General features: G+C 44.0%; 2 protein-coding genes and 1 long non-coding RNA gene across 5 annotated transcripts in view; 1 reads left to right on the forward strand and 2 right to left on the reverse strand.

Annotated features, from left to right (window-relative positions):
- Window positions 1-2882, reverse strand: part of LOC125630423 (B-cell receptor-associated protein 29) — a 56031-nt gene extending 53149 nt beyond the window's left edge. The window contains exons 1-2 of one of the 2 annotated variants that reach the window (XM_075124495.1): window positions 2864-2882; window positions 1400-1507 (exon numbers count right to left, since the gene is read on the reverse strand). In XM_075124495.1, coding sequence (XP_074980596.1) covers window positions 1400-1491 — 92 coding nt within the window. In that variant the 5' untranslated portion in view covers window positions 1492-1507; window positions 2864-2882. Of the gene's footprint in view, window positions 1-1399; window positions 1508-2159; window positions 2318-2863 lie in introns of those variants that run through there. The other variant, XM_048836346.2, reaches the window with a different exon arrangement.
- LOC125630425 (uncharacterized) lies at window positions 1523-17011 on the forward strand. Its single transcript, XR_007354666.2, has 3 exons — window positions 1523-1673; window positions 15677-15840; window positions 16656-17011. It is a non-coding gene; the product is annotated as an uncharacterized LOC125630425 (long non-coding RNA).
- On the reverse strand, window positions 9831-24667 carry DUS4L (dihydrouridine synthase 4 like). Of its 2 annotated transcripts, none has more exons than XM_048836344.2 (7): window positions 24579-24667; window positions 23667-23802; window positions 23252-23373; window positions 19680-19797; window positions 17913-18035; window positions 16492-16718; window positions 9831-13057 (listed from the first exon to the last, which is right to left on the reverse strand). In XM_048836344.2, exons 2-7 carry the CDS (start codon window positions 23774-23776, stop codon window positions 12810-12812), a joined length of 948 nt encoding a protein of 315 aa, XP_048692301.1. In that variant the 5' UTR covers window positions 23777-23802; window positions 24579-24667; the 3' UTR covers window positions 9831-12809. The 2 variants fall into 2 exon arrangements, with proteins under 2 accessions (XP_048692301.1, XP_074980595.1); XM_075124494.1 differs by lacking the exon at window positions 24579-24667 and adding an exon at window positions 23927-24476.
- Between the last annotated feature and the right edge of the window lies 1 nt (window position 24668).

Here is a 24668-nt window from a genome sequence, read left to right on the forward strand (position 1 = left end):
GTAGAGATCAGGTATAGCGTAAGTTCTCATGCTAGATTTTCAGATGGCGTGGGGGAAATGGGATGTCCCATTCCACTCTGAAGTATCAACTATTAGCGGATGTATACATAGCAGCAGCAACAGATGCTGTGTGGAAGTGTTGTTAAGCAGGTGGAGGAGTGGCTCTCTAGAGAGCTGAACTTCGTTAATACAGAAACTAACAATAAGATGACAAGCGCAAACCCCAGGAAGTGGTTGAGTTTTGACTCTACAGTGTGTGGAATTCATTTTAAGAATAGGACAGGGAAAGTCATCCTCCTGCTCAGGTTACTATAAGAAGTCCACAGATTAATTAGTGGGAAAAGTTACCTTCTTCATTCTGACGATGTGAACTGGTGTCTTAGGCCGCAGAAAATAAACATATTTCATAGAAGATTATGTTATATTCTGAGGCAATAGTAAGTTTTCTACAAAATGTTACGGTTTAATCCTCTAGCAACATTTTTGGAGCTAACAGGGCTCTCCCACACAGGGGAAAATATAAATTTACGTGATCAAAGGTAAGCAGTGGTACGAGAGAAAGTTGTTTTAAGAAAATTAGGTAAGGAAGGCAGTACTTTGCATAAAGAGAGGGTAGCTGGTTTACTTCCTTTTCAGCTTCTTCCCCTTACTAAAGGTTGGGGGAATTAGTTTTAAAACACTTGTGTATTGGCGTGTTTCTAGGACTAACACCAATTTCTTTGGTTCTCATATAAGCTTATAGGAGCCTCTCTTACTGCTCTCTTAAATTCCATACATCAAGCAGGAGAATTCTGCACTTTTGGAAGAATCTTCACAAATTGCACCTAGTCAGCACAGACAAGCAGGACTGCTTTATATTTCCTTCCATTCCCAATGCCTGGTGCAAGGCCACACCAGGGAAAATAGCTACCCATTCACCTCTGATAATTCAGATTCCTCTGAAAAGAGGCTGCTGCCTATTTAGCCACTAATAACTTAGTATGAAAAGAAGCCATACGTTCTCCTCTAAACTGACCATTCAGAAAATAAAATTAAATGGATTGACTTTCCTCTTATTAAAACAGAGCGTGAGAGGAGGGCACACTGGAATTATGACTAGAAATAAATAATTATTAGCAACTGGTACAGAAAAAAAAACAATTCTGGCCAAGATTTTCAAAAATAGATGCCTAAAGTTAAGCTCCTTGGTGTGGGTTTAAGCACCTAAATAAGTGGCCTGATGTTCAAGAGCGCTAAGCACCAAGTAGCTCCTATTGAATTCAGTTCTCAACCAGCCCCAAATGTGGTAGTGAAAATATACTTGAACCATAATGTTAGGTGTGTTACAACAGCAACATGTAAATAAAAACCTTATAAGATGTCTTAAGACAAGGCCATTTAGTGTACAGTAGATCCCTACCTTAGTGGAGAAATAAACGGTACACAGAGGAGCAAAATCACTCCTATTTCAGTATACAGGAAGGTTGCAACTGCTGTCCACTGAAAAGTCATCTTCTCCCTGGACGGCCTGCAGGGGGGGGGGGGACAGAGCAGTCACTGCAAATTGGCTTTGAGGCACGCAGGATGAATCCCGCAGCGAGCAGAGTTCAGGCTGAGCCAAAGCTTCCCCATTTCAAGTTAAAACCGGATATTTAAGGCCCGAACACGCCCTCATGCCCGGGAGGGGTCTCAAGGTGGGTGACTGGGCAAAGGGCGGGGATTTTAAGTAACTTAGTCCGGAGGACGCGCAAGCCTCCCCTCCCCTCCCCGCATGAAGAGCTCGGGCGGCCTCGAGACTGCACAAACAGCCTCTCCTCCGCCCAGGGCCAGGGCGCTGTATTGAGGGCAGCCGCCCAGCGCCGCCGGGGAGGAATCATGTCTGGGCGCTACAGGCGACTCCTTTCCCTCGTGCGTGGGGGGGGGGGGCAGCTGAGAGATTCCCCCCCCTTCCCGTTCCCAAGACAACGCTCCTGCACAGGGAGCCCCCAGCCCTTCCCCGGCGCAGAGGCCAAAGCCTCTGCCAAGCGCCAGGAAACGCCGCCGCCGCCGACCGGCCTGGGCAAGCTCCGGAGCACGGAGCTCGGCTCAGCCGGGCCTGCCCAGGCTGCTGGGATGTGCGGCCGAGGCACGGCGGGGGACCGGCACGGAGCGAGGAGGGTGTCAGGCTCGCAGTGACTCACACGGAACAAAATCCTGCCTCCCGCCTCGGGGCAGCTGCGGAAACCTGCCTCCAGCCCGCGGAGCGTGAGGCCGGCCGGGCCTGCCTGAGGCGGGGAAAAGGGGGTGGCCTGACTAGCGACGCCTTGTCCTCCGCACCCGCTGACGGACGCCTGAGGCGGGCCGGCGGGCTCGGTCACAGCCTCCCCGCCCAATGGGAGGCCGGGGCGGGACTGCGGGCGGGCCCCCCCCCCCGGGGCGGAGGGCGTCTGGGGCGGGGACGCCTCGGGCATAGGGGAGGCGCCTCCTTCTCCCCAGGGAGCGAGTGTTGGGCTGGGCCGTGTTCATCCCAGCCCCCTTACCCCCGCCGTGACTGGCCCTCTTCTCACCTTCCCACGCCCCTGGTGGCTCTGCCCTCCTGCGGCTTCTGGCTTTTCTCCCGCCTCCACGCCCCTGTTGCCTCTCGCCACTGTCAGCAGCCGCCGCTGGGTCTGGCAAAAGAGGCCACCGCTGCCTGCCCAAGTCAGGCTCCCGCCCCACCTTTACCTCTACGGGTGCCAACCCTCCAGGATGGGCCTGGAGTCTCCCAGAATCGACATCGATCTCCTGGTGACTATTTAAAGCAACCCAGGAGATTTTAATAGGATATTTTAAGAAAATGAGGTTATGTCATGTTGGGGGGGAATCTCCCGGAATAGCTTCAGTCAGAGTTGGCAACCCTGTTTACCTCTGGCTCTTCCAAAACTGGCTCCTCCGGGAGAACTCCACCCCATAGGAACTCCAGGGGGTGCGGTGGGGGCAGAGCAATAATATTGAGCATGCTTAAAGCATGTTCACAGTACTACAGACATTATAGGTGCCACTGGGGGCGCTGCCTATTGTTAAGGTTGCCAAATGCTTCCCCTGACATGACCCTGTTTACAGCCGCTGATAACTGTGCCAGTCTTTAGCCATTTGGGCTGAAATTTCTCATGCTGGGTGTCAGGCTTGGTTTTTTTAATGTCACCCAGAACCGTTCAGCTGTTTCCAGAAATGAGACTAGGTAATATACATTGTTTTGCTCTTGTTAAATTCTTGAGACATTTTATTTGAAACGCTTGGATGCCCCAACCAGGGCTTGAAGTTTGGTGGGAGAGGGGGGTGGCCTTTGTGTCAGAACCAGGCCTTTGGCAGGGGTCCTGTGGAGTGTACAGAATGGGATCATGTAATTGAAGACTACCAGAATACATATGCACAAGAGGGCTCAATTGAGGTTGTGATGTTCCCCGCTGGTGTTATCTGGACCGGTGATCTGCTAGATCACTCCAATCCTTGACTCTGGGAGCCAGCCTTACCCTGCTCTGCTGTGAGAACCCCAACTCCTGGGCTGTTCACACACAGCCTCTGGCATGTAAACTGCTCCCAGCTACTTGCAACTGAATGACACTAGTCAATATCTCCAGTCCCAGACATCACCCTAGGAACCTCCATCTTACAGTGTCCAGTTATGCCGGCTGGACACTGCAAGCTTATATGAGTTAATCAATTTAACAAAGAAATTGATATGTACAAGGCTTGTTATCCCAAGGAGAGTCTCTGACATGCTTCAAACCAAATGCACTGCTTCAGGTAGAATAAACAAACAGATTTATTAACTATAAAAATAGATTTTAAGTGATTATAAGTCCAAACATAAGTCAGACTTGGTCAAATGAAATAAAAGCAAAACACATTCTAAGCTTATCTTAACACTTTCAATGCTCTTACAAACTTAGATGCTTCTCACCACAGGCTGGCTGGTTGCTCTTCAGCCAGGCTCTCCCCTTTGATCAGCTTGGTGTGGTATCTGTAGATGTAGGTGGAAGAGAGAGGAAGAGCATGGCAAAGTCTCTCCCTTTTATCATGCTCTTTCTTCCCTCTTGGCTTTGAGCCTCATCTTCAGAGTCAGGTGAGCATTACCTCATCGCAGACCCAAACTGGCCAAAGGAAAGGGGGTGACTCACTTGAGAGTCCAACAGATCCTTTTGTTGCTGCCTAGGCCAGTGTCCTTTGTTCCTGTAAGGCAGGGCTGGGTTTGTCCCATACCTGCCCTGATGAGGTGTGAACTGCCTCTCTGCTCTTGGAGAGTTTTTGCCTGGGCTTATTTTAAGCCATGAGGGTACATATTCAGCCTCATAACTACATACATGAAATTATAACCTATAACCTTAATGTAACAACAATGCTCAGTGCATCATGAGCCTTCCGAAGACACCTGACATGACAAACTTTGCATTGGATACCACATAATCATTTTACAAGGATGGGGGTGCTGAGGTACAGAGTGTCACAGAGGTTTCACAGATAACCTTAATTCTGGCATTCCCTAACTTTTGAATGTTTGACTTTCCAACGTTAATAATGTCCTTTTAATGTAATTTTGTGTGTGTAATTAAACCTTATAAATATTGTTATCACCATTTTACATACAAAGAAACAGAGACAGAAAAGTGCCTTGACACTGAGCCAGACATAGCCAAGATTAGAACTAGGACTTCTTGCCTCCCACCCAGTCCTCTCCAAATAGCAGGACAGCAGCTTAAAGAGTACCAGAGGTATTTACTCACTGTCTGGCAACATGAGGCGCTTCCTGCAGTGTGGGTAGCAACATGGTGTCTGTCCCTGGCACCTGCTGGTCTTTAGATCTCAGGTAAAATGAAGTCAGCCTAAAAACTATACTGAATTTGATTCTAAGATATTCAGTATGGTGGTCTTCTTTTCTTTGCTCTCTCTGTGATACCTTGCCTGCTGGTGATACTTTTTCCTTATTTGAATATTATGTATTTATATAGCATCATGTAGCACTGGTGTTGGAATTTGGTTTTCTTTTCTTTTTTACTCTGATCAATTGATTTATTTGGAATAATATGACCCAGATTAAAACAATTTTTTAAAATGTATTGTTATTCATGTAGTTTTGCAGCACAGTGTTCATGGCAGGTTATATGTATATCCCTACTCTGAAGTGCCTGTCATCTAAGGTTCTGATCTTCTTAGCATAGGATTCATCATGCAATACATTCTATATGGGCAGAAGTCAACCCACACATACCATCTGGCAAGAGCAGAGGACCATGTAACTAAACCTTCAACCACTGAAGATAACATAGGGTTGTGAGGCGCCCGGTTTTGGTCCAGAACGTCTGATCAAAAAGAGACCCTGTCGGCTCTGGTCAGCACCACTGACTGGGCAGCTAAAAGTCCGATCGGCAGCACAGTGGGGCTAAGGCAGGCTTCCTGCCTGCCCTGGCTCTGCATGGTTCTTGGGAAGCGGCTGTCATGTCTGGCTCCTAGGCGCAGGGGTGGCCAGGGAGGCTCCGTGCACTGCCTCTTCCCTGAGCGCCAGCTTTGCAGCTCCCATTTGCCTGGAACTATGGCCAATGGGAGCTGCAAGCACAGTGCTTGGAGACGGGGGAAGCGCAAAAAGACACCTGGCTGCTCCTGCGCCGAGGGTCCACAAGGACATGTTGGCCACTTCCAGGAGCTGCCTGAGGTAAGCACTACCCAGAGCGCACACCCCTCACCCACTCCCGCATCCCAACTCCCTGTCCCAGCCTTGAGCCTCTCCCTCACCCAAACTCCCTCCCATACTCCAAACCCCTTGGCCCCAGCCCGGAGCCCCCTTCTACACCCCATCCCTAGCCCCACCCCAGAGCCTGCATCCCCCAGCTGGAGTCCTCACCCCCGCCCACATCTCAACCCCTGCTCCAGCCCTGAACCCCCTCCTGCACCCAAACTCCCTCCCAGAGCACGCAGCCTGTTCCCCCACACTGCGAACCCCTCAGCCCCAGCCCAGAGCCACAATCCCTGGCCCCACCCCAGAGCCCTGCACCCCCAGCTGGAGCCCTCCCACACCCCAACCCTCTGCCCCAGCCCGGAGTCCCCTCCCGTACCCAAACTCCCTCCCAGAGCCTACACCCAAACTTTCTTCCAGAGCTTGCACCTTCTCCTGCACCCCAAACCCTTTAGCGCCAGCCCAGAGCCCCCTCCTCCACCCCAAACTTCTCATCCCTGGCCCCACACCAGAGCCTGCACCCCAGCTGTAGCCCTCACCCCCCCACATACCCCAACCCTCTGTCCCAGCCCAGTGAAAGTGAGCGAAGGTGAGGGAGAGTGAGCGATGGAGGTAGGGGCAGGGGCAGGGGCAGGGAGTTGTATGCCCAGGGTCCAGCAAATTCAGGGCCTGGGGGGCCCAACTCCACCAATGTTCATGTCCGGTTCTCTTCCCCGGCCCTGCCTGCTGCCCCTGCGCGCCTCCCCTGGAGTGTCCCTTGGCCCCGCCTGCCACCCCTGTGCGCCTTCCCCGAGTGTCCCTGCCTGCCCTAGGCAGCAGGCAGCTGCCCCCTGCAGCTCCACACTGCACTCCCTCACCGGCCACTGATGGCTACAAGGGAGCGGCACCAGGGGCAGGCTGAGGTGGCTACTGCACCTGCGGGGGGGGGGGGAGGAGGCGCATGGCAGCCCCCCCCCCACAGCAGGTGACTCCGAGTAGCAGCCTAGGGCAGCTTGGGTGAGTGCTGGGAGGCCCGGGGAAGAGCCCTTCTCCCCCTGAGCTCGCTGCTGCCGGTGGGGAAAGGGCTAGGGGGAGCCTGCCTGCTGTACCCCAAACTCCTCATTCCTGGCCCAGCCCCATGCCTTGCACCCCAATCCTCTGTCCCAGCCCAGAGACCGCACCCAGCACCCAACCCCCCTCCCAGAGCCCACATGCCCTCCCACACCCCCTCCTGCACCCCAACCCCCTGTCCCAGCCCAGAGCCTGCACCCAAACTCCCTCCCAGAGCCTTAGGCAGGGGTGTGTGTGTGTGTGAGTGTGGTGGAGGAACCTGTTCTGGGCACCACCAAAAATTATACAAACCTGCTGCCCCTGGGTAAGGGGATGGAGTGAGTAGGGGCGGAGCCTTCGAGAAGGGGCAGGGCAGGGGCAGGGCAAGGGTGTTCAGTTTTCTGCAATCAGAACGTTGGCAACCCTAAGTTAATGGCAAAACTTCCATTGACTGCAGTAGTGGAGAACTGGGTCCAATCAAGAACCCTTAAATTACTATTGGTATCAGCTAATGCCCCAGTTGTACATGCTACTTTCCATAGGTAAACCCTGAGCCTACATGGAGCCCCATTCATTTAAATTAAGTTCTGTGTGGGCACAGATGTCTAGGATTGGAGAGCTGAAAGCCCCGTACAGAAGATGCTTACTGTTTTAGGTTCAGGACCTAAGTTAGTAACACCCAACTGCATATGCAGGTAATAAATATTAAAATAATCCCAACATGGGGCAAGTATTCTATGTCTACCACAGGGGTGCTGGAACAATTTTTATAGTGGGGGTGCTTAGAGCCATTGAACCAAATTGTAAACCCCATATATAATGGAAACTACTTCAAGCCAGGGGGTGTGGCAGCAACCCCAGCACCCCTTGTTCGAGCACCTATGGCAGGGGTGGGCAAACTTTTTGGCCTGAGAGCCACATCTGGGTATGGAAATTGTATGGCGGGCCATGAATGCTCATGAAATTGGGGGTTGGGCTGTGGAAGAAGGAGAAGGGTGAGGGCTCCAGCTGGGGGTGCGGGCTCTGGGGTTGGGCTGGGGATGAAGGATTTGCAGTGCAGGAGGGTGCTCCGGGCTGGGCCCGAGGGGTTCACAGATCCGCAGGCACCGCTCCCAGAGCTCCCAGAAGCAGCAGCATGTCCCCTCTCTGGCTTCTACGCGGAGGCATGGTGCCAGCCAGGAGGCTCTGCGTGCTGCCCCATCTGCAGCCACCGCCCCTGCAGCTCCCACTGGCTGCGGTTCCCGGCCAATGGAAGTTGCAGAACTGGCACTTGGGGCGAGGGCACCGTGCAGAGCCCCCTGTCTGCCCCTACATGTAGGAGCCATAGCGGGGACATGCTGCTGCTTCCAGGAGCCGTGCAGAGCAGGGCAGGCCCCCAACCCTGCTCCCCAGTAGGAGCTTGAGGCCAAATTAAAAGGTTTCATGGTCCAGACGTGGCCTGCAGGCCGTAGTTTGCCCATCCCTGACCTATGGTCTACCATGGATTAAATAAACAATCTCCAAATGTTAAAAGAAGCCAAATTAATTATGTTAAGAAATCACAGCTAATAATCCTCCCTTCTTGACTCTCTGAACTCAGCAGGCCTGCTCATGATGAGTACATAAAACAAAGAGTTAAAGAACTCAGCAATTAGAGATAAGTAGTGGGTGGTTGAGTACAAAATTTGATTAATGAAACTTCCAAGGGTATATACAGTAACACTATAAAGAATCCTGATCCTACTGAACTGAATTGTTTTACCATTTATTTCAATGGAAAACAAGATCCATCTGTGACACCCTAGTACCCCATATTCAGCACTGTCATATAATTATATTTTGTACAAAGTATGCCTTGTGAGGTATCATTCTAAATGTCTTGATCTGCTAAACATTAATATCTCACTGGATTGTACGTGCTATCATTGTATTTGGTGTTATGAAGTTTTGCTATGTATGTGTTAACGCAATATGTTGTGAAGTTGGAAACACCTACAACGAGCCTTTCAGGTACAACAATGAAGAAGTTAGACAGTGCTAATGGCCTATCAGCAAAGGCAATGAACCATGGAAAAGCTTTCCTCACCCAGGAATGTTTCAGCTAAACTATGAGTAATGGCTGCTATGACTCAGCAAGGCATGCAAGGGCATGTGACCAGACCACATGACACTGAACTCCATTTTGGTACCTGTATTTTTCCATAAACTGGGCTGGAAATTTAGCTTAGAATAAAGGGTTCCCGCCGTATGGAAAAACTGTATAAGGTGGGGAGTGACATAATGATTTGGCCTCACTCCCCACACATGAGAACACCTGGAAACCCTGAGGAACAAAGACTGAACTGGGGGAAATGCTGGTCCCAAGCTAAAGAGATTTCTAGCTTGTGTATGGAAGCTTGGTGAACTGCTTGTATCATCAGTAAGGGTGAGAAATTGCTAATCCAAATCCTATCTATTTAGCATATCAGGTTTAAGTTGCGTTTTGTTTATTTGCTAAGTAATCTGCTTTGATTTGTTTGCTATCACTTAAAATCTATCTTTCTGTAGTTAATACATTTGTTTTGTTTTATCTTAATCAGTGTGTTTTTAAGTGAAGTATTTGGGAAAATCTCATCTCCGTTAAGAAGGGCTGGTGTGTATATTCCTCTCCACGTCGAGGGAGCGGCGAACTGAGTAATAAATTCATACTGGTCAGGTTTTTGACCAGAGCAGGATAGTACAGGATCCTGAATGCTATGGACAGAAAAACTCAAAATTGTAAATGTCTTTATTTCAATAAATAAACCTAGATAATGCTGTTGTAATGTCTCAACTGTGGCACATACTTCATTAAAACTAAACAATGACTCTCATCTTTTCTGCTGCCATATTTAAAAATTCTCATGTAAAAAACATTTATTCCAAAATAAAACGCAGGGTTGGAGGAATCAGAACACCACCCCAGAACAGTTTATGAAGTATTTAATACAAAAGTTAATCGGGTCTAATCACTTACAAAATGATTACATATATGATTCAGACAATTAGAAAATATTTTTATATTTAACTATACTGATACTTCCAGAGGTATGAGAGTCAACAAACTCCTAATTCCTTATAATTTATCACTTATTGGCATGAATTGCTTTATAAACATACCCCATATGAAACATGATTTTTGTTCAAAATCTTTATTATACTGGACTCAAATGGCAGGTGTAGAATGTTACTACCTTGTTCTAATTTTCACTACATTTTGCTTATGGAAAACACAGTGCATAGTGACAATCATGCTTTGGGTGAACAATTTATAAAAGACAAGATCGTGAAAACCTGGCTGAGAGAACCAGGTTTAAAAGCTTTCTAACTTTTTTTTTTTTTTTTGGTGATTCAGAAGAAAGACCGCTTCTTACCCACACTCATTTTATCCTATTTCTGTGTGACAGGGTGCTGGGCACAAACTGCTGAGCCTGCCCTCTGTCATGCCAGCTCCAATTATGCAAGGTAGATTAGAGCTCGTTAGAGAAACCTGTGCCTAATTGGCAAAGGGGAACAGCTGCCAGCCTAATTAGCCTGCGGCTGCATAAAAGCCTCAGAGGAAAGAAGCCAAGGAGGCAGAGAGAAATGGGGAAGCTAGAGAGTGGAAGAAGAGTAGGAGTGCCTCTCTCGGTTATAGAAACTGACAAGTCCTTAAGGCTGAAACCCCCAAGCTGTATATGGTGAGAAGGTGGTGGGATTACATGCTGTAAATAAACTGCACCAGTGATTGCTAAGCCACAAGGTCTCTGAGGTTTTTTTTTTGGCGTGAGGCAGGAGCAAAGGGGGCCCTACTATGCCCTGTTACATACTGTCATGTCATTATTATACACTGTACAGGAGGGGTGGCCAACCTGTACCTGAGACGGAGCCAGATTTTGCCAATGTACATTGCAAAAGAGCCACAGTATTGTGTCAGGAGCCCCTATTGGCTCCAGTGCCTTGCCGATCAGCACCTCTCCTCCTTCCCTGTGCCTGATGCAGGAGGCTCTGGGGGGTGAGGAGAAGAGCAAGAGCTTGGGGAAGGGACAGGGCCTTGGGGGAAGGGGTGAAGTGGGGGCAGGGCCTGTGCCAGAGGCAGGGGTTGAACAGTGAGCATTGGAAAGTTGGCACCTGTAGCTCCAGCCCTGGAGTCGGTGTCTATGCAAGGAGCCGCAGATTAACCTCTGAAGAGCCGCATGAGACTCTGGAGCCACAGGTTAGCCACCCCTGCTGTACAGGAACATCTACTGTTAGCAGTGTTGTAGCCTTGTTGGTCCCATGATCTTAGAGAAATGAGGTGGATGAAATAATATATTGGACCAACTTCTGTTGGTGAGAGAGACAAGCTTTTGAACTTACACAGAGTTCTTCTGGTCATCTGTCCAGCAAATGAAAATATCAGTATCCTTGGTTTTGTGGTGCATTTGTCCAGAAATTCTTCCTTAAGAAGAATGAAAAGATTGATGTACTGGAGAGCCATCCCAGTACTCATGGCTGTTCCCCCTGATTTGGATAAATTATTTGTTGGTAAATGTAAGATTGTTATGGGTGAGGATTAAATGGTTGAGTTTGGTGATGTCTGGGGTGGGTGAACGCTTTCCACAAAATAATCACTTCATAACTGACCTCTCTATCCTCATCCTCCAAGGAAACCTGCACAACACTTTCAAAAGACAAGCTTGGGAACTCAAATTCATAACTGCTAGACACCAAAAATCATGGACTTAAAGACACTGGATCTATGGCTCATTATAAAAATCTACAACCTACTAATGCCTCCTTTATCCTATGACTGTAGATGTGATACTACCCACTTCACCGTGAATGGTCTCTTGAAAGATGTGTTAAGCCCTTACCTCTTCCACCTTCTAGTTAGCTGTAACACTCTGAGGAGTTGGTCTTGGTGAAGACACTCCTAAGCCAATGGGAGAGCTCTGTAGTTAGTTACCAGCTCTCAGGAAGGTGGATTATATCAATGGGAGAAGCTCTCCCATTGACATAGCGTAGTCTACACAGTGGGTTAGGGAATTGGATTTTTCACACCTGAGCAACGTAGTTGTATTGAGATAGGTCTGAAGTGTAGAGCTGGCCTGAGTACCTTTCCCAGTCTTGAAGAAGAGCTCTGTGTAAGCTCAAACTCTTACCTCTCACTAACAGAAGTTGGTCCAATGAAAGATATCACCTCACCCACTTGATTTTAGGAACATATACTGTACATAGTGCATGCTGAACAAATCTTTTTAAGATCTGTGCCCTAAGTCTGCAAGTTACTTAAACATGTGTTTAACCTGAAGCATAGACATAGCCCTATTTTGAAGTGAAGGGGACAGTACAAGCACATGCTTAATTTCAAGTACTGATTCAAGGTCTGACGCGAGAGCTGAGTTACCAAAACAATTTCATTCTGGATTTATAGTATTCCTTAACATTAAAGAGACATATCTTCCATTTGAAAATCAATTAAGGAGTGGAAACTAAAATTTCTTAATTTTCTTCCACTTGGCTAAGAAAATCTGGAACTCTACTGAGTTCAATGCCAGTTTAAGGGATTTCAGGCTTCAGAGCAGCAAATGGGAAACCTAAAGAGGGGCAGCTGTGTGAAGCCTTTCTCTTCTGTGATTTAGGGGCCCATATAATTAAAACCAAATATAAATACTGAATTTTCACTTTAGATAAATACTTTCTGGGCGTCTCAATTGAGCTTTTCTCAATTAAGTGAACAATTCTATGTAATTCTGTTTAATACACTTTGAGCCTGTTCCTGTGGCTCTTCTAGTCACGTGAGTAAGGGTAGCAGCATTGGGGATGATCTTTGAAAGCACTTTGGTACTGCATATATAATTTATTTTCTAATAAGACACTTTGCTTACAGCATCACAATATTATGTATGGTAATGCATTGCCATATATAAAAAAGCTATTTTCAAGTCATGAATATTTCCTGAGTGGAAAATAATGTTAATATAAAATGATCACTTCAGAAATGTCCAGTAATGTTACACTGCATGAGATCTTTCATGCACTGTGATTTTGACTAATAAATATAAGCATGGGGAAACCTATCACTATAACAATGTACCCGCAGCTCTAAAATATAAAATGCAATATTCACATGATTAAAATACTTTAAAAGCTGTTACACCCCATAGTGGTCATTAAGGTAGTCCAGAACCGCTGAGGTGCTTGATAAAACATTAAAAACCTTTTTTTCCTGTTTTGAAGTTATCCGTTCCATCATGTACATTAAATGATGATGAAAGCACGTAAAAGGAGTCCCATGTTCAAGAGCAATGTCAACCCAGTCCTGGATGCACTTCAAAGGTGTCTCTTCATATCCTGCAAACATGGCTGGATTGGCTAAGAGTCCCCTAGCAACCATTACACCTTCAAATGGAAAATTTGAGAAGTGTTAATATACAATTTAACTTTTAACTTTTTTATGTTTACCTGAGGGTTTTGTATACCACCCATCACCACAGTATCTAATACTTGTGAATAGCTAACTACAGAGCAGTAGAAGCTGAAAAGCCAATATGACAGTTGCACCCTGGGAAACTCTGTTTAACAGTCCAAATCCAAGATTACCTGTGATATTTAAAGGTCCAGTCTACCCATCTTAATAGCACTTCATGATAGAGAATTTGAAAGAAAACACAGCATATACAGAATGGGAACTTTTCTTTCCCAGTTCTTTGAACAACCACAACCAGTCCTCCAATAATATTTTCTTTTTATTAGTTAAAACATAGGATGATCCTGTTTTTTTGAGCAAAATTTATTACTGATTGACACACAGTGAGGAAACAAATTCATCTCTTGTGTAACTCAAATGACTTAAAGAACACTTGCACTAGCTGGTGAGGCCTCAGCTGGAATAGGGCATCCAGTTGTATTGTGGGAATAGGGCATCCCACGCTGTAAGAAAGCTGTGGACAAACTGAAGAGTCCAGAGAATAACAAAAATGATATAAGATTTAGGAAACCTGGCCTATGAGGAAAGGAGAAAAAAACTGGGCATGTTTAGTCTTGAGAAAAGTGGACTGAGAGGGGAACCTGATGATAAGACTGCAAATTTGTTAAGGGCAAGTTATAAAGAGGACAGGGATCAATTGTTTTCTGTATCCAAAGAAGTAGTAGTAATGGGCTTAATCCACAGTAAGGGAGATTTAGGTGAAACTTTCTAACTATAAGAGCAATTAAGCACAGGAATAAGCTTCAAAGGAGGTTGTAGAATCCCCATCATTGGAGGTTTATAAGAACAGATGGTCTATGTTTACTTGGTCCTGCCTCAGGGCTAGCGGCTGGACTTGATGACTTCTTGAGGTCCCTTCTAGCCCTACATTTCTGTGACACAGACAGACTGACTGGGGAGTACAAGGAAACAATAATGCTGAAACTGACTAGCCAGATACTTGACAAAATCCAGGACAGAAAGTACTCCTCCTTCTTCCCTTTATTTGCCACAGTAACAGATCCATCTCCCACCTGCAAGGGCCAAAATGGCTGCCACTGAGGCACCCCATGTACCAGTGGTGGGCACCCTGCGGTGGGCCGTGAGACAGTTTGTTTACATTGACTGTCCACCTGCAGCTCTCAGTGGCCGCGGTTCACCGTTCCCGGCCAATGGGAGCTGCAGGAAGCAGGATGGGCTGGAATGGCGAACCGTGGCCACTGGGAGCTGCGGGCAGCCGTGCCTGCGGACAGTCAGTGTAAATAAAAAGAAAAGGAGTACTTGTGGCACCTTAGAGACTAATCAATTTATTTGAGCATAAGCTTTCGTGAGCTACAGCTCACTTCATCGGATGCATTCAGTGGAAAATACGTGAGGAGATTTATATACACACACAACATGAAAAAATGGATGTTATCATTCACACTGTAAGGAGAGTGATCACTTAAGATGAGCTATTACCAGCAGGAGAGCGGGGGGCGCCGGGGAAAGAAAACCTTTTGTAGTGATAATCAAGGTGGGATCATCTTAAGTGATCACTCTCCTTACAGTGTGTATGATAACACCCATTTTTTCATGTTCTGTGTGTATATAAATCTCCTCACTGTATTTTCCACTGAATGCATCCGATGAAGTGAGCTGTAGCTCACAAAAACTTATGCTCAAATAAATTGGTTAGTCTCTAAGGTGCCACAAGTACTCCTTTTCTTTTTGCGAATACAGACTAACATGGTTGCTACTCTGAAACCAGTGTAAATAAACTGTCTTGTGGTCCACCAGCGGATTACCCTGACGGGCCGCAGGTGGCCCACCACTCCCTTGTAGGAACAGAATGAACCGTTATCTGTCTAAAAGAATTCTCCAATAATGTCATTAATCATTCATATTAGGTTGATGAGTGTCTGAGGCTTTTCTGTGTGTAGGGGTGGGATACAGTATTTAAATAAAGGGCTTTTGCAGTTTGCCTTGGAGGTCCTTATTCATAGTTATGCATAGTAGTACTCTAATGCTTTGTAAGGATAAGGCCTTTTCCTGTAGGGATGTTGTAAAGCCTTTGTTTGCAGCCATATTAGGAGAGCAGCAGCCATGAGCTAAGAAGCAGGAAGTCACATCCTCACATTCCATCTAAATTACATTAAAACAATGTAATATTGGGCTATTAAGGAGATCCTGTCCTAATAGCACCCACTATCACCAGATAAAGAAACAGAACTTAAGATGGTTAAAGAAAACTCAGTTTGATAGCATTCTGTCTGGCAAGAAACTGCTTATCAAGAGTTGTAGTTGTGAAATCCTCATTTCTTTATTGTTTTGTCTTTATGGTCCCCACTTCTCTATTGTTTATCTGTATGATCTGTCTGGTTCTTTGATTGTTTCTGTCTGTTGCATAATTAATTTTGCTATGTGTAAATTAATTAAGGTGATGGAGTATGATTGGTTAAATAATTGTTTTACAATATGGTAGGATTAGTTAGTAATATTTTAGTAAAATGATTGGTTAAGGTACATTTTAGCAGGACTCAAGTTTTACTATATAAACTGTGGTCCAAAAGGAATTTCTTTGGGAACCAACTCCAGGACACAGGCCCAAGATCAGAACTGACAGACCTCAACACTCTGCCAATGACACTGAGCAGAAACTGGAGTCCCCCAGATGACCTGATCCTGACTGGCCATCAAGAAAAGTTCATCTCTCTTATTGGGAGTGGTGAGCACTGTATGTGTCGCATGTGCATTCTGTTTTGGTGATTGTTAATAAATAGAGGTTAAGTAGGATATTACTGTGTAAGGCTCTTTCACTGGTAAAAGACCCTGTAAACCCTCGAACGATTAAGCCCTGAGTCCACAGGGAATGGGTGTTTACTCTGAGTCCACAGGGAATGGGTGTTTATGTTGAGCCCGGAGAAGTAGAGCCCAGAGCCCACAGAGGGGTAAAGTTAGGTGCCTTTTGCCTAGAGCCCTAGGAACTGGGAAAGGGTGGGGGTGCCTAAATTAACTGGGTTACGCCTGAGTCTTAGGAACAGGGTAAGGGTGTGTGCCCTAGAGTGTAAGGTTACGCCTGAGCCCTAGGAATGGGGTAAGGGTGGGTGCCTAAATTAAGAAGGTTACACCTTGAGACCATGGAAGGGTAAAGGTGGGTGCCCCTAGAGTGCGTAACAGAGAATTTTGTGTGGGTAACAGCTTTTAAGTGTGTCTGCTCATGAATCCTTAAGATGTCGGAACCAATGAACTTCATATCTCAGTTCATTCCTTGAAGAGTGCAAAACGCTCAAATATAAATTCAACTTACAGACAAATTGTGTATTTTAAAAAGTATGTTTCCCAGCAAGTTTACTGAAATAATACCCAAAGTATGCTGAGTTCTTACCATCTGTCCCCGTCATATGATGAATATTCTCTGCATCTTTTAAAGTTTTAACGTCTCCATTAGCTACAATAGGTATAGACGTATTTTGTTTAATTATTTTAATTGCATCATAATGTACTGGCTGATGTCGTTCTTCTATATTTCTACCATGAACTGTAATCCAGGAAACTCCAGCTGCTTCAGCTTTTCGACAGAGATCTACAGTTCTCTTTAGATCATCATGGATTCTAAAATTCCAAGGAATGTAATAATTATCCTCACCATCAGTTATCTCAACTGCATGAAATCCCATCATAAAGCAAAGTAAACAAGAATTGAAGAAAGAACGTTATTGTTGGAAGATGAACAGATCTTTTATCATATAACACATTATTTTAATAAATTAATATCCCTTGATTTAGTACTGACGTCAATCATGTCACTCAAATTGAAAGGGTGTCCAAACTTTATAACAATTGCTAGAAACCCATGAGGCTCTTAAAAATATATAATTTTGCGTAATTTTGTACCAAAAATGAAATAACTCACATTTATATAGCACCTTTTTTTCTGAAAAATCTCAATCAACTTTAGATCTTTATTAACAGAAGCTGCTGATATTCCTGTGTAGGTTTTGGATGACTTCCTCCACACTGAAATGCAACATGGCGACACATCACAATATTTTAGAAGTCAGTGAAGTGAAGGATATCTTTTTCCAACTGAAACTGGAGTGGGAATTTAGGTAGGCAGAGTGACACAAATTGAAATTTGATAAAGAATGTAATCAAATCTTTAAGCAATCACGATTTGTCAGGATCTATTTTTAATGCCTCATCTAAAAGACAGCTTCTCCACCTGGACTATGCCATTAATACCATACTAGATCTAGTTCTAAACTGGTAGAAGGAAAAAATATCACTAACTTACCAGCATCATTTCCTGTTCCCCCTATGTTCCTTTGAGAACTCCCATCCAAGTGGTAACTTGACCCAAGCTTGCTTAGCTTGGTTCAGAGCACTAGGTGATATGGTTGCATAAACAATACAAAACTATTCAACTAGGCTGTGATCATTTTACCTTTCATGAATTCTGAGTTTTTAAAAAATGTATGACTTTTATGTTGCTTTGGATATCAGTGTGTTCTTGCAAACCAAAGCAAACTTGAGGACATGTAGCACCAGAGAAACACTGATTGCAATTTTGTAGGATTACATGTCTCCAAATGTATTTTGGATGAGAAAGAAAACAGATCCTGACCAGCTGGGGTTGTTAAAGACCTCAGGGTTGACCTACCAAAAAGCTGAGTGCAAATCTCCACAGACCATGCTTATGGCACTTTTTCTGTAAAGGTAATATTAACCCAAAACATTGCCTGTTTTGTCTGATTAAATAATAAACATGCTTTATTGTCTTGAGGCATAGTAGTGGTCTAAACTTACCTTATCTTAATAGATACTGAAAATCTGGGGTTCTCGACTTGATTTCGTACATGTCTCACCATATCTTGAACCAGCTCTGGTTTATTTATTAAACAAGCACCATAACCTTCCGCCATTGCCCATCTTTAAGTTAAAGAGAACAACGTTTGCACTGTATATTTGCAATAAAAGGTCAGTTTCAACCTAATGCACTATTTCAGTTTCCTTTTTGACACATTTGGTGAATTATTTTGTCAACAGGGAAGAAGGCAGAGATAGCACTGGCTATGGGTGAAAGATGTTCTTATGGTTAAGGCTCACGTCTTGGGAGATGTAGCTTCAATTCCTGGTTCTATCACAGATTTCCTATGTGACTTTGGACAAGTTACTTAGTCTCTCTCCAATCCAGTTTCTAATCAGCTAAATTATAACATATTTACCCATCCCCTTGCCCCCAAAAGGGCATCATAAGGAAAAATAAATTAACATTTTTGAGGCACTCAGATACAATGTGATGTGGGCCAATAAACAGCTAGATTTCATCTTCTATATAGAGTCATGGGATGTTTTCAAAGAGAAATTTTATGAGGACTGTTGGAAAAAGGCCCTTATTTGAATGGCCCTCTTAATCTAACTGTGAAAACTATACCCGTGAGAATGGCAGGATGTACCATTTTCTCTAACCTAATTGCAGCTATTTATTAGTATTTAAATAATTTGTCCTTATAAGCAGATTTTCAAATTAAAAAAACCCAAAACCCTAAGCCAAAAACACAGATTTTCCTATGGTTTTGAAATTGGAAGCTTGGTCTCTTGGGTGGACTGTGCAAAGTAAATATAACCATACAGCTCTGATCACACAAAAACTCTCAATTTGATATTTCAAAGCAGCTGGGTTAAAAGATAGAGAGAAACTAATACATTTCTATGTGTAAAATTATTAGGAGATAATTGTTATTTCAAGTCATGAGAATCTAATTAGACCACTTGAGTAATTAAATATTTGCACTTATTATAAGTTACCTATGGTTGTGCTTCCCTACATTTTCTAGTTGATGTTTTCAGTTTGTAAAATGTGTTTTGACTAAAAACACCTCCAATATTACTTAATAGGTCTAACTTGAACCACTTAATAAATATTTTCAATTGTGTATGAATATTTTCAGTCTGACTGGGTCACGACATACAATAACAAAATCTGGAAGATTTTAAGTGAGGAGCAGATCACTGATCTCACTGACAAACATTTAGCACCTAATCAAAGATGCAAGTAGTTCTTGAACATTAAACAATCACGACTTAATACAGAAGGAAGAGTTATTTCAAAGGATATTCTTTACTTGTAGAAGTCTCTCAGGCATCAGGACTTACACCAACATTTTGAGAATAGCCACAAAGTTTCCCTCAATATACTTCCCAAGTCACTTGCAATGAAGCTTTCATTCCCTGTCTGGTAAGTCAGTGTGCAGCATTTTTGATGCCACTGTTAATGCCTCTTCAACAATTGTCCACCAAAGGTTGCCAATTCCCTATTAAGTCAACACTCAACATCATAGACTCAAAGAATGGCACCTTGATAATATGCCTGGACTCTACTGTCTCACCAATGCAGAAGGTCTCCTGAGACTGCTTTCTGAATGCTTTCTCAGGAAGACAAATCAGAATTTCTACATTTAAGAACTACCATCAATTTATCACTATTTCTTTTGGATTTGGAAAACTAGGAAGTGATTTTTCATTTTTCATTGTCCCTAATTGTTTCATTCTTCCAACTTCTTAAAGTTTTACCTCTGAGGACAGCCACAATTTAGGTCTATTCCATCTGCAAAAGGACAGATGATACGGGCAGCATCAGATAAAACCTGTGCTTCATTAGCAGCAAACTGAACAATCAGTGGGCGATCACCTAGTCAAAGAGAGAGCTCTTTTAGAATATACCATAACAAGAACAATGCATACTACATATGAAACTCACCCTTACTAATTATTTAAGTAAGTCAACATAATCAGGTCTTTAATGTAATCAGTATAACAACAGAAGATTTAAAAAAAATGGTAAACAAAGAATTCTAAACTTATGAATGTTTTGTTATTCCTGGATAAAGTCAATCTCTTGTATATCTTCCTTTCCTGCTATTTCTAATAGCAGTACTGTTTCAATGTGTGTTGCCACAAGAAAATAATTTTTAGAAGAAACATTTATTTCTAAAAAAGAATTCCACTCTTTTTACAAAATAAAAATAGTCTCCAATGACAGAAAGAGAGACAAGTATTTTTTTCTAAAAAACACAGATTTCATTTCTTATATTGCCTTATTTGGAAGTTCTGACACACAAAATATAAGGAAACATTAGAAACTGAACAGAATAGGGTTCTTATAATGGTGACATATTAATAACCAATTAAGAAGTAAAGAAATTCAGGGTTAAGTTTTAAATATATTTTTAAAGAAAGAAAATTGGAAGGTTATAGTTCATAAAACCTAAAATGTCAGCAAGTCTAGAAATAATAAAGCACCAGTTCTAGCACCAACCTTAATTACACAACTTTATCCATATCTGATTTTTTTAAACACATTCCACAGAGCACTGCAAGACCAAAGAAAACTCTAAATATGGGATTATAAACTGCAAACCTAATCCTCTAATTAATGGCTGGAGACCAAACTCTCCACGGCCTTCATGGTAGAAGCCACAGACCATATCTCACAAATGGGTATTCCTGGAGAAATTCTGCACTACTGTATGTGCATAATTAATGAGCCATGCATAGTTTTAATTTTTTGCACAGAAAAGAGCTTCTGCCAAAATGTTGCTGAAGTTCCACTTTTGCCCACCAGAGGACACTGTGATGCAAGAATAGTGGCAGCTCCCAGCAGAAAATAACTTCTGCAGTTCTGCCCTTTGCCCACAAGATTGCGCTGTGGGCATAGACCACAGTAACAGTTCCCAGCCAGCGGGGGAAGAAAAAGGGTTGCTGGGGGCTGCAGGGCGGTGTCAGACAGGGGCTCATAAGGGTTAGTGGAGGAGGACAGACTGGGGCAGAGGCTGAATGGGAATGGAGGCACAGGGCCACATGGTGATGGGGGAGGGGGTGCAGAGCTACATAGGGAGAGGTGAGTGGCTGGGTGGGGGCACAGAGACACAGTGGGAGGGGGTGCAGGAACACATGGGGATGGGGCAGATGTGTCTGACTGAATGGGAGAGGCTAGGGGTCAGCCAGGGTCTGCATGGGGGAAGCTCCCTAACAATTCCTCCCCACCCCCTAAAAAAATGTTCCATACGTTTCCCACCCACACACAACAACCCTCCAAGTTCACACCCAGGCTCCGTTCCAGCAATCCTTCCTTCTCCCTCAGCTCCTCCATTATCCTTGACTCCCCCAAGCCTTTGCACTGCTTCTGAGGGGTGCAGGAAATATGGTTCTGTATTGTAGTTTAAATGAATTATTATTCAGAGTTCTGTATTAATATGCTTAGTAAGGATTTATTTGTCAAGAACGTTTTCTGAGTCTTTTTTGTTGTCTGCATTGTTACAGACATACTTGCTGACAGGTATTTTGAAATAAATGACCAAAAATAATTGAAACTGGTGTGATTATATTGTGTTATTCTGACAAATAAAATATGCAGAATTTTAAAATATTGTGCGCAGAATTTGTAATTTTTTGGTGCACAATTTCCCCAGGAGTAAGATGAAGCAATCTTTGGGGCAGATCCTCAGCTTGTGTAAATTGTCATTGACTTCAATGGAACTGTAATAATCTATACCAGCTGAGTTCTGCTCCTTGATTTTAGAAAGGCATCAGAGGACATCGGAAACATCCAAAAAAGTTGGCAGGTTCAGATAACCAGAAGAATCAGTCATGTAAAGCTAAGTGCTGAAGCTCCCAAAGAGTTTTTAAAACCACAAAAAAAGAAGCCTTGAATAAAAGGTCCTGTGGAACTTCTAAGTTCTGTAGGACCAGAACTACAAAAATCTTTGCCATTGTACTTATAAGCCCAGAAATACTAAGGACAGGTCTACACTACGGCAGGGATTGACGCTCTGAGACTGATCCACTGGTGGTCGATTTAGCGGGTCTAGTAAAGACCCGCTAAATCGACTGCAAATCGCTCTCCAGTTGATCCCTATACTCTACCCCTGATGAGAAGAGTAAGGTAAGTCAATGGGAGATTTTCTCCTGTCAACCCCGTGGTGTTGACCCCACGGTAACTCGACCTAAGGTACGTCGACTCCAGCTACGTTATTCACGTAGCTGGAGTTGCGCAACATAGGTCGACTTACCGCAGTAGTGTAGACATAGTCTCAGGTCTGATTCTCTTTATGTCTGCAAGACTTAGTACCTCAGCAGCAGTGCAGCTAAAGGCTGCTCTACACTGGGCACTTACATCAGCATAGCTACTTCTCTAGGGGTGTCAAAAATCCATCCATCTGAGAGATGTAGCTATTCTGAACTGTAGACACTGCCAGGTCTACAGAAGAATTCTTCTGTCTATCTAGCTACCGCCTCTCAAGGAGGGGGATTACCTATGCCGATGGAAGAACCCCTCCTATCGGCGTAGGTAGTGTCTACATTGATGTGCTACAGCGGTGCAATTGCAGTACTGCAGCTGTGAAGCTGTAGCATTTCAAGTATTGACAAGCCCGGTGAACCCTGGGGGGATATAATCAACCTTCAGTTAACAACCAGAAAACAGAAATGCCACCAAGTTGAGTGTTAGACCTTGCTTCGCTCGGTCAACTAGATTAATAGAATTTAAGGCCAGAAGGGACTGTCATGATCATCTAGTCTGATCTCCTGCATATTGCAGGTCATAGCACCTCACCCGTCCGCTCTGTAATAGACCCCTAACCTTTGCTTGAGGTACTAAAGTGCTCAAATCATGATGTTAAGACTTCAAGTTACAGAGAATCTACCAAAAAGAAAAGGAGTACTTGTGCTACCTTAGAGACTAACCAATTTATTTGAGCATAAGCTTTCGTGAGCTACAGCTCACTTCATCGGATGCATACTGTGGAAAATACAGAAGATGTTTTTATACACCCAGACCATGAAAAAATGGGTGGGATGGGGGGGAGAGAAAACCTTTTGTAGTGATAAACACCCATTTTTTCATGGTCTGTGTGTATAAAAACATCTTCTGTATTTTCCACAGTATGCATTCGATGAAGTGAGCTGTAGGTCACGAAAGCTTATGCTCAAATAAATTGGTTAGTCTCTAAGGTGCCACAAGTACTCCTTTTCTTTTTGCGAATACAGACTAACACGGCTGTTACTCTGAAACCAGAGAATCTACCTTCTAAGATCAATTATTGCATGAAATCCTCTGAAAAAGCAAGAACATATACAATAAATACCTTTGCTTGTTGTGAATTCACTGTCTCTAGCTTTCACAGATCTGACAAAATCAGCAGCAATTATCATTGGTGTATAACACAAATCACAGTTGTATTTCCTGACCAAAGTTCTGAAAGCCAACCTGTGAGCATATGGACATTTAAATTGAAACAAACAAACTAACAAACTCAAAACATACATTGTTTTCCTAAATAAACTATTTTAAAATTAAATTATTTAAGTGCGTTTAGCCATACAGCACCTAATATAGTGGGGTGTCTAGGTATTACCACAGTATAAACAGATAAACATGCATATTTTGAAGCGTGTTTTCCAAACTGTTAAAAAAAGTAACCAAACTTATTTTTATACTTAACATACATTTACATGGAGAATCCATTGAAAGTGTATAGCTAAACATGATGTGTTACTTACTTTGAATATCGGACCATAGGGGCACATATTTTTACAAAGTGCCGGGAATGAAACAAATCTACTGGATCCTTTTGTTGACATTGTGTGGTTTCTATGGCGTCACTAATCATTTATGAGTTTCAATACTATTTAAAATCTGGAAAAAGAAAACACTTTTTTAAAACAGAAACCTTACTACTTATTCCCAGTTCTCATAACATACAGCAATGGATAACTGTTCAAAGTTAGTTAACAAAAAGGTTAATAGAATTTACACTAACTTCACAAGGAAGATGGGGGTGGTGGTTCCACTGCTGTGATCTGGGGCTATGTTCTGGTGAGAATTTAGTGTCCTGCTATCCTCAGTTTGTGGGAAGCAGTTTATGGATTACATTATGTCTGTTTTAAGTATATCCTTAGCATGTGTCTTATATTTAACATACTGCAACAGAAAGCAATATATTTTTGTTACATTTGTGCAACGCATGACTAACAGAAATGGGTAGTTAACTTTCAATTAACTGAATCTCCTAGAAACACAATAGAGAATATGCTCAGATACTTGAAAAAATTAGTTTATGCCACGGAGTTTGAGAAAGGGCGAGAGAGATTATCCAGGGGGTTTACCAATTTAGGTCTAATTGCTGTTGTGAAAAATCCAATGGCCATGAATACCACAGAAGAGGTATACAAGAGATCTTCAGTGACAGAAGGAAGAGACTGGGACTGGGGGGAGAGACAGAAAAAAAGGGAAGAAGACAGTGGGGAGGGAAAAGGTAGACCAATAAGAGGACGGGGCTGCATGGCGCAGGGAACGATGCAGAGACAGCTATACCAGCCCTCCTCTCCCCACCCGCCTGCCCCCATCCCGGCCCAGCTCCCATCCCGCCTTGTGCCCGCCCCCGCCCCTCCTAGCATCCATCTCTACTTCACCCGCGGCGGGAGGCAGGCAGACCATGCCAGCCCAGAACGACCTTTCCCCTCTGACCCTTCACCCTCCCCAGCCTCGCCCCTGCCAACGGA

This window comes from Caretta caretta, chromosome 1, assembly GCF_965140235.1.
Source record: "Caretta caretta isolate rCarCar2 chromosome 1, rCarCar1.hap1, whole genome shotgun sequence".
In the NCBI taxonomy this organism is placed as follows: Eukaryota; Metazoa; Chordata; order Testudines; family Cheloniidae; genus Caretta; species Caretta caretta.

Excerpts from the sequence above, each read along its gene's own strand:
- DUS4L (XM_048836344.2), bottom strand. The coding sequence starts at position 23,776 with ATGATTAGTGACGCCATAGAAACCACACAATGTCAACAAAAGGATCCA. Across the intron at positions 19,798-23,251 it reads TGAATTCACAACAAGCAAAG|GTGATCGCCCACTGATTGTT; the intron begins GTATTTATTGTA and ends CTCTTTGACTAG. Across the intron at positions 13,058-16,491 it reads TCATATGACGGGGACAGATG|GTGTAATGGTTGCTAGGGGA; the intron begins GTAAGAACTCAG and ends TTCCATTTGAAG.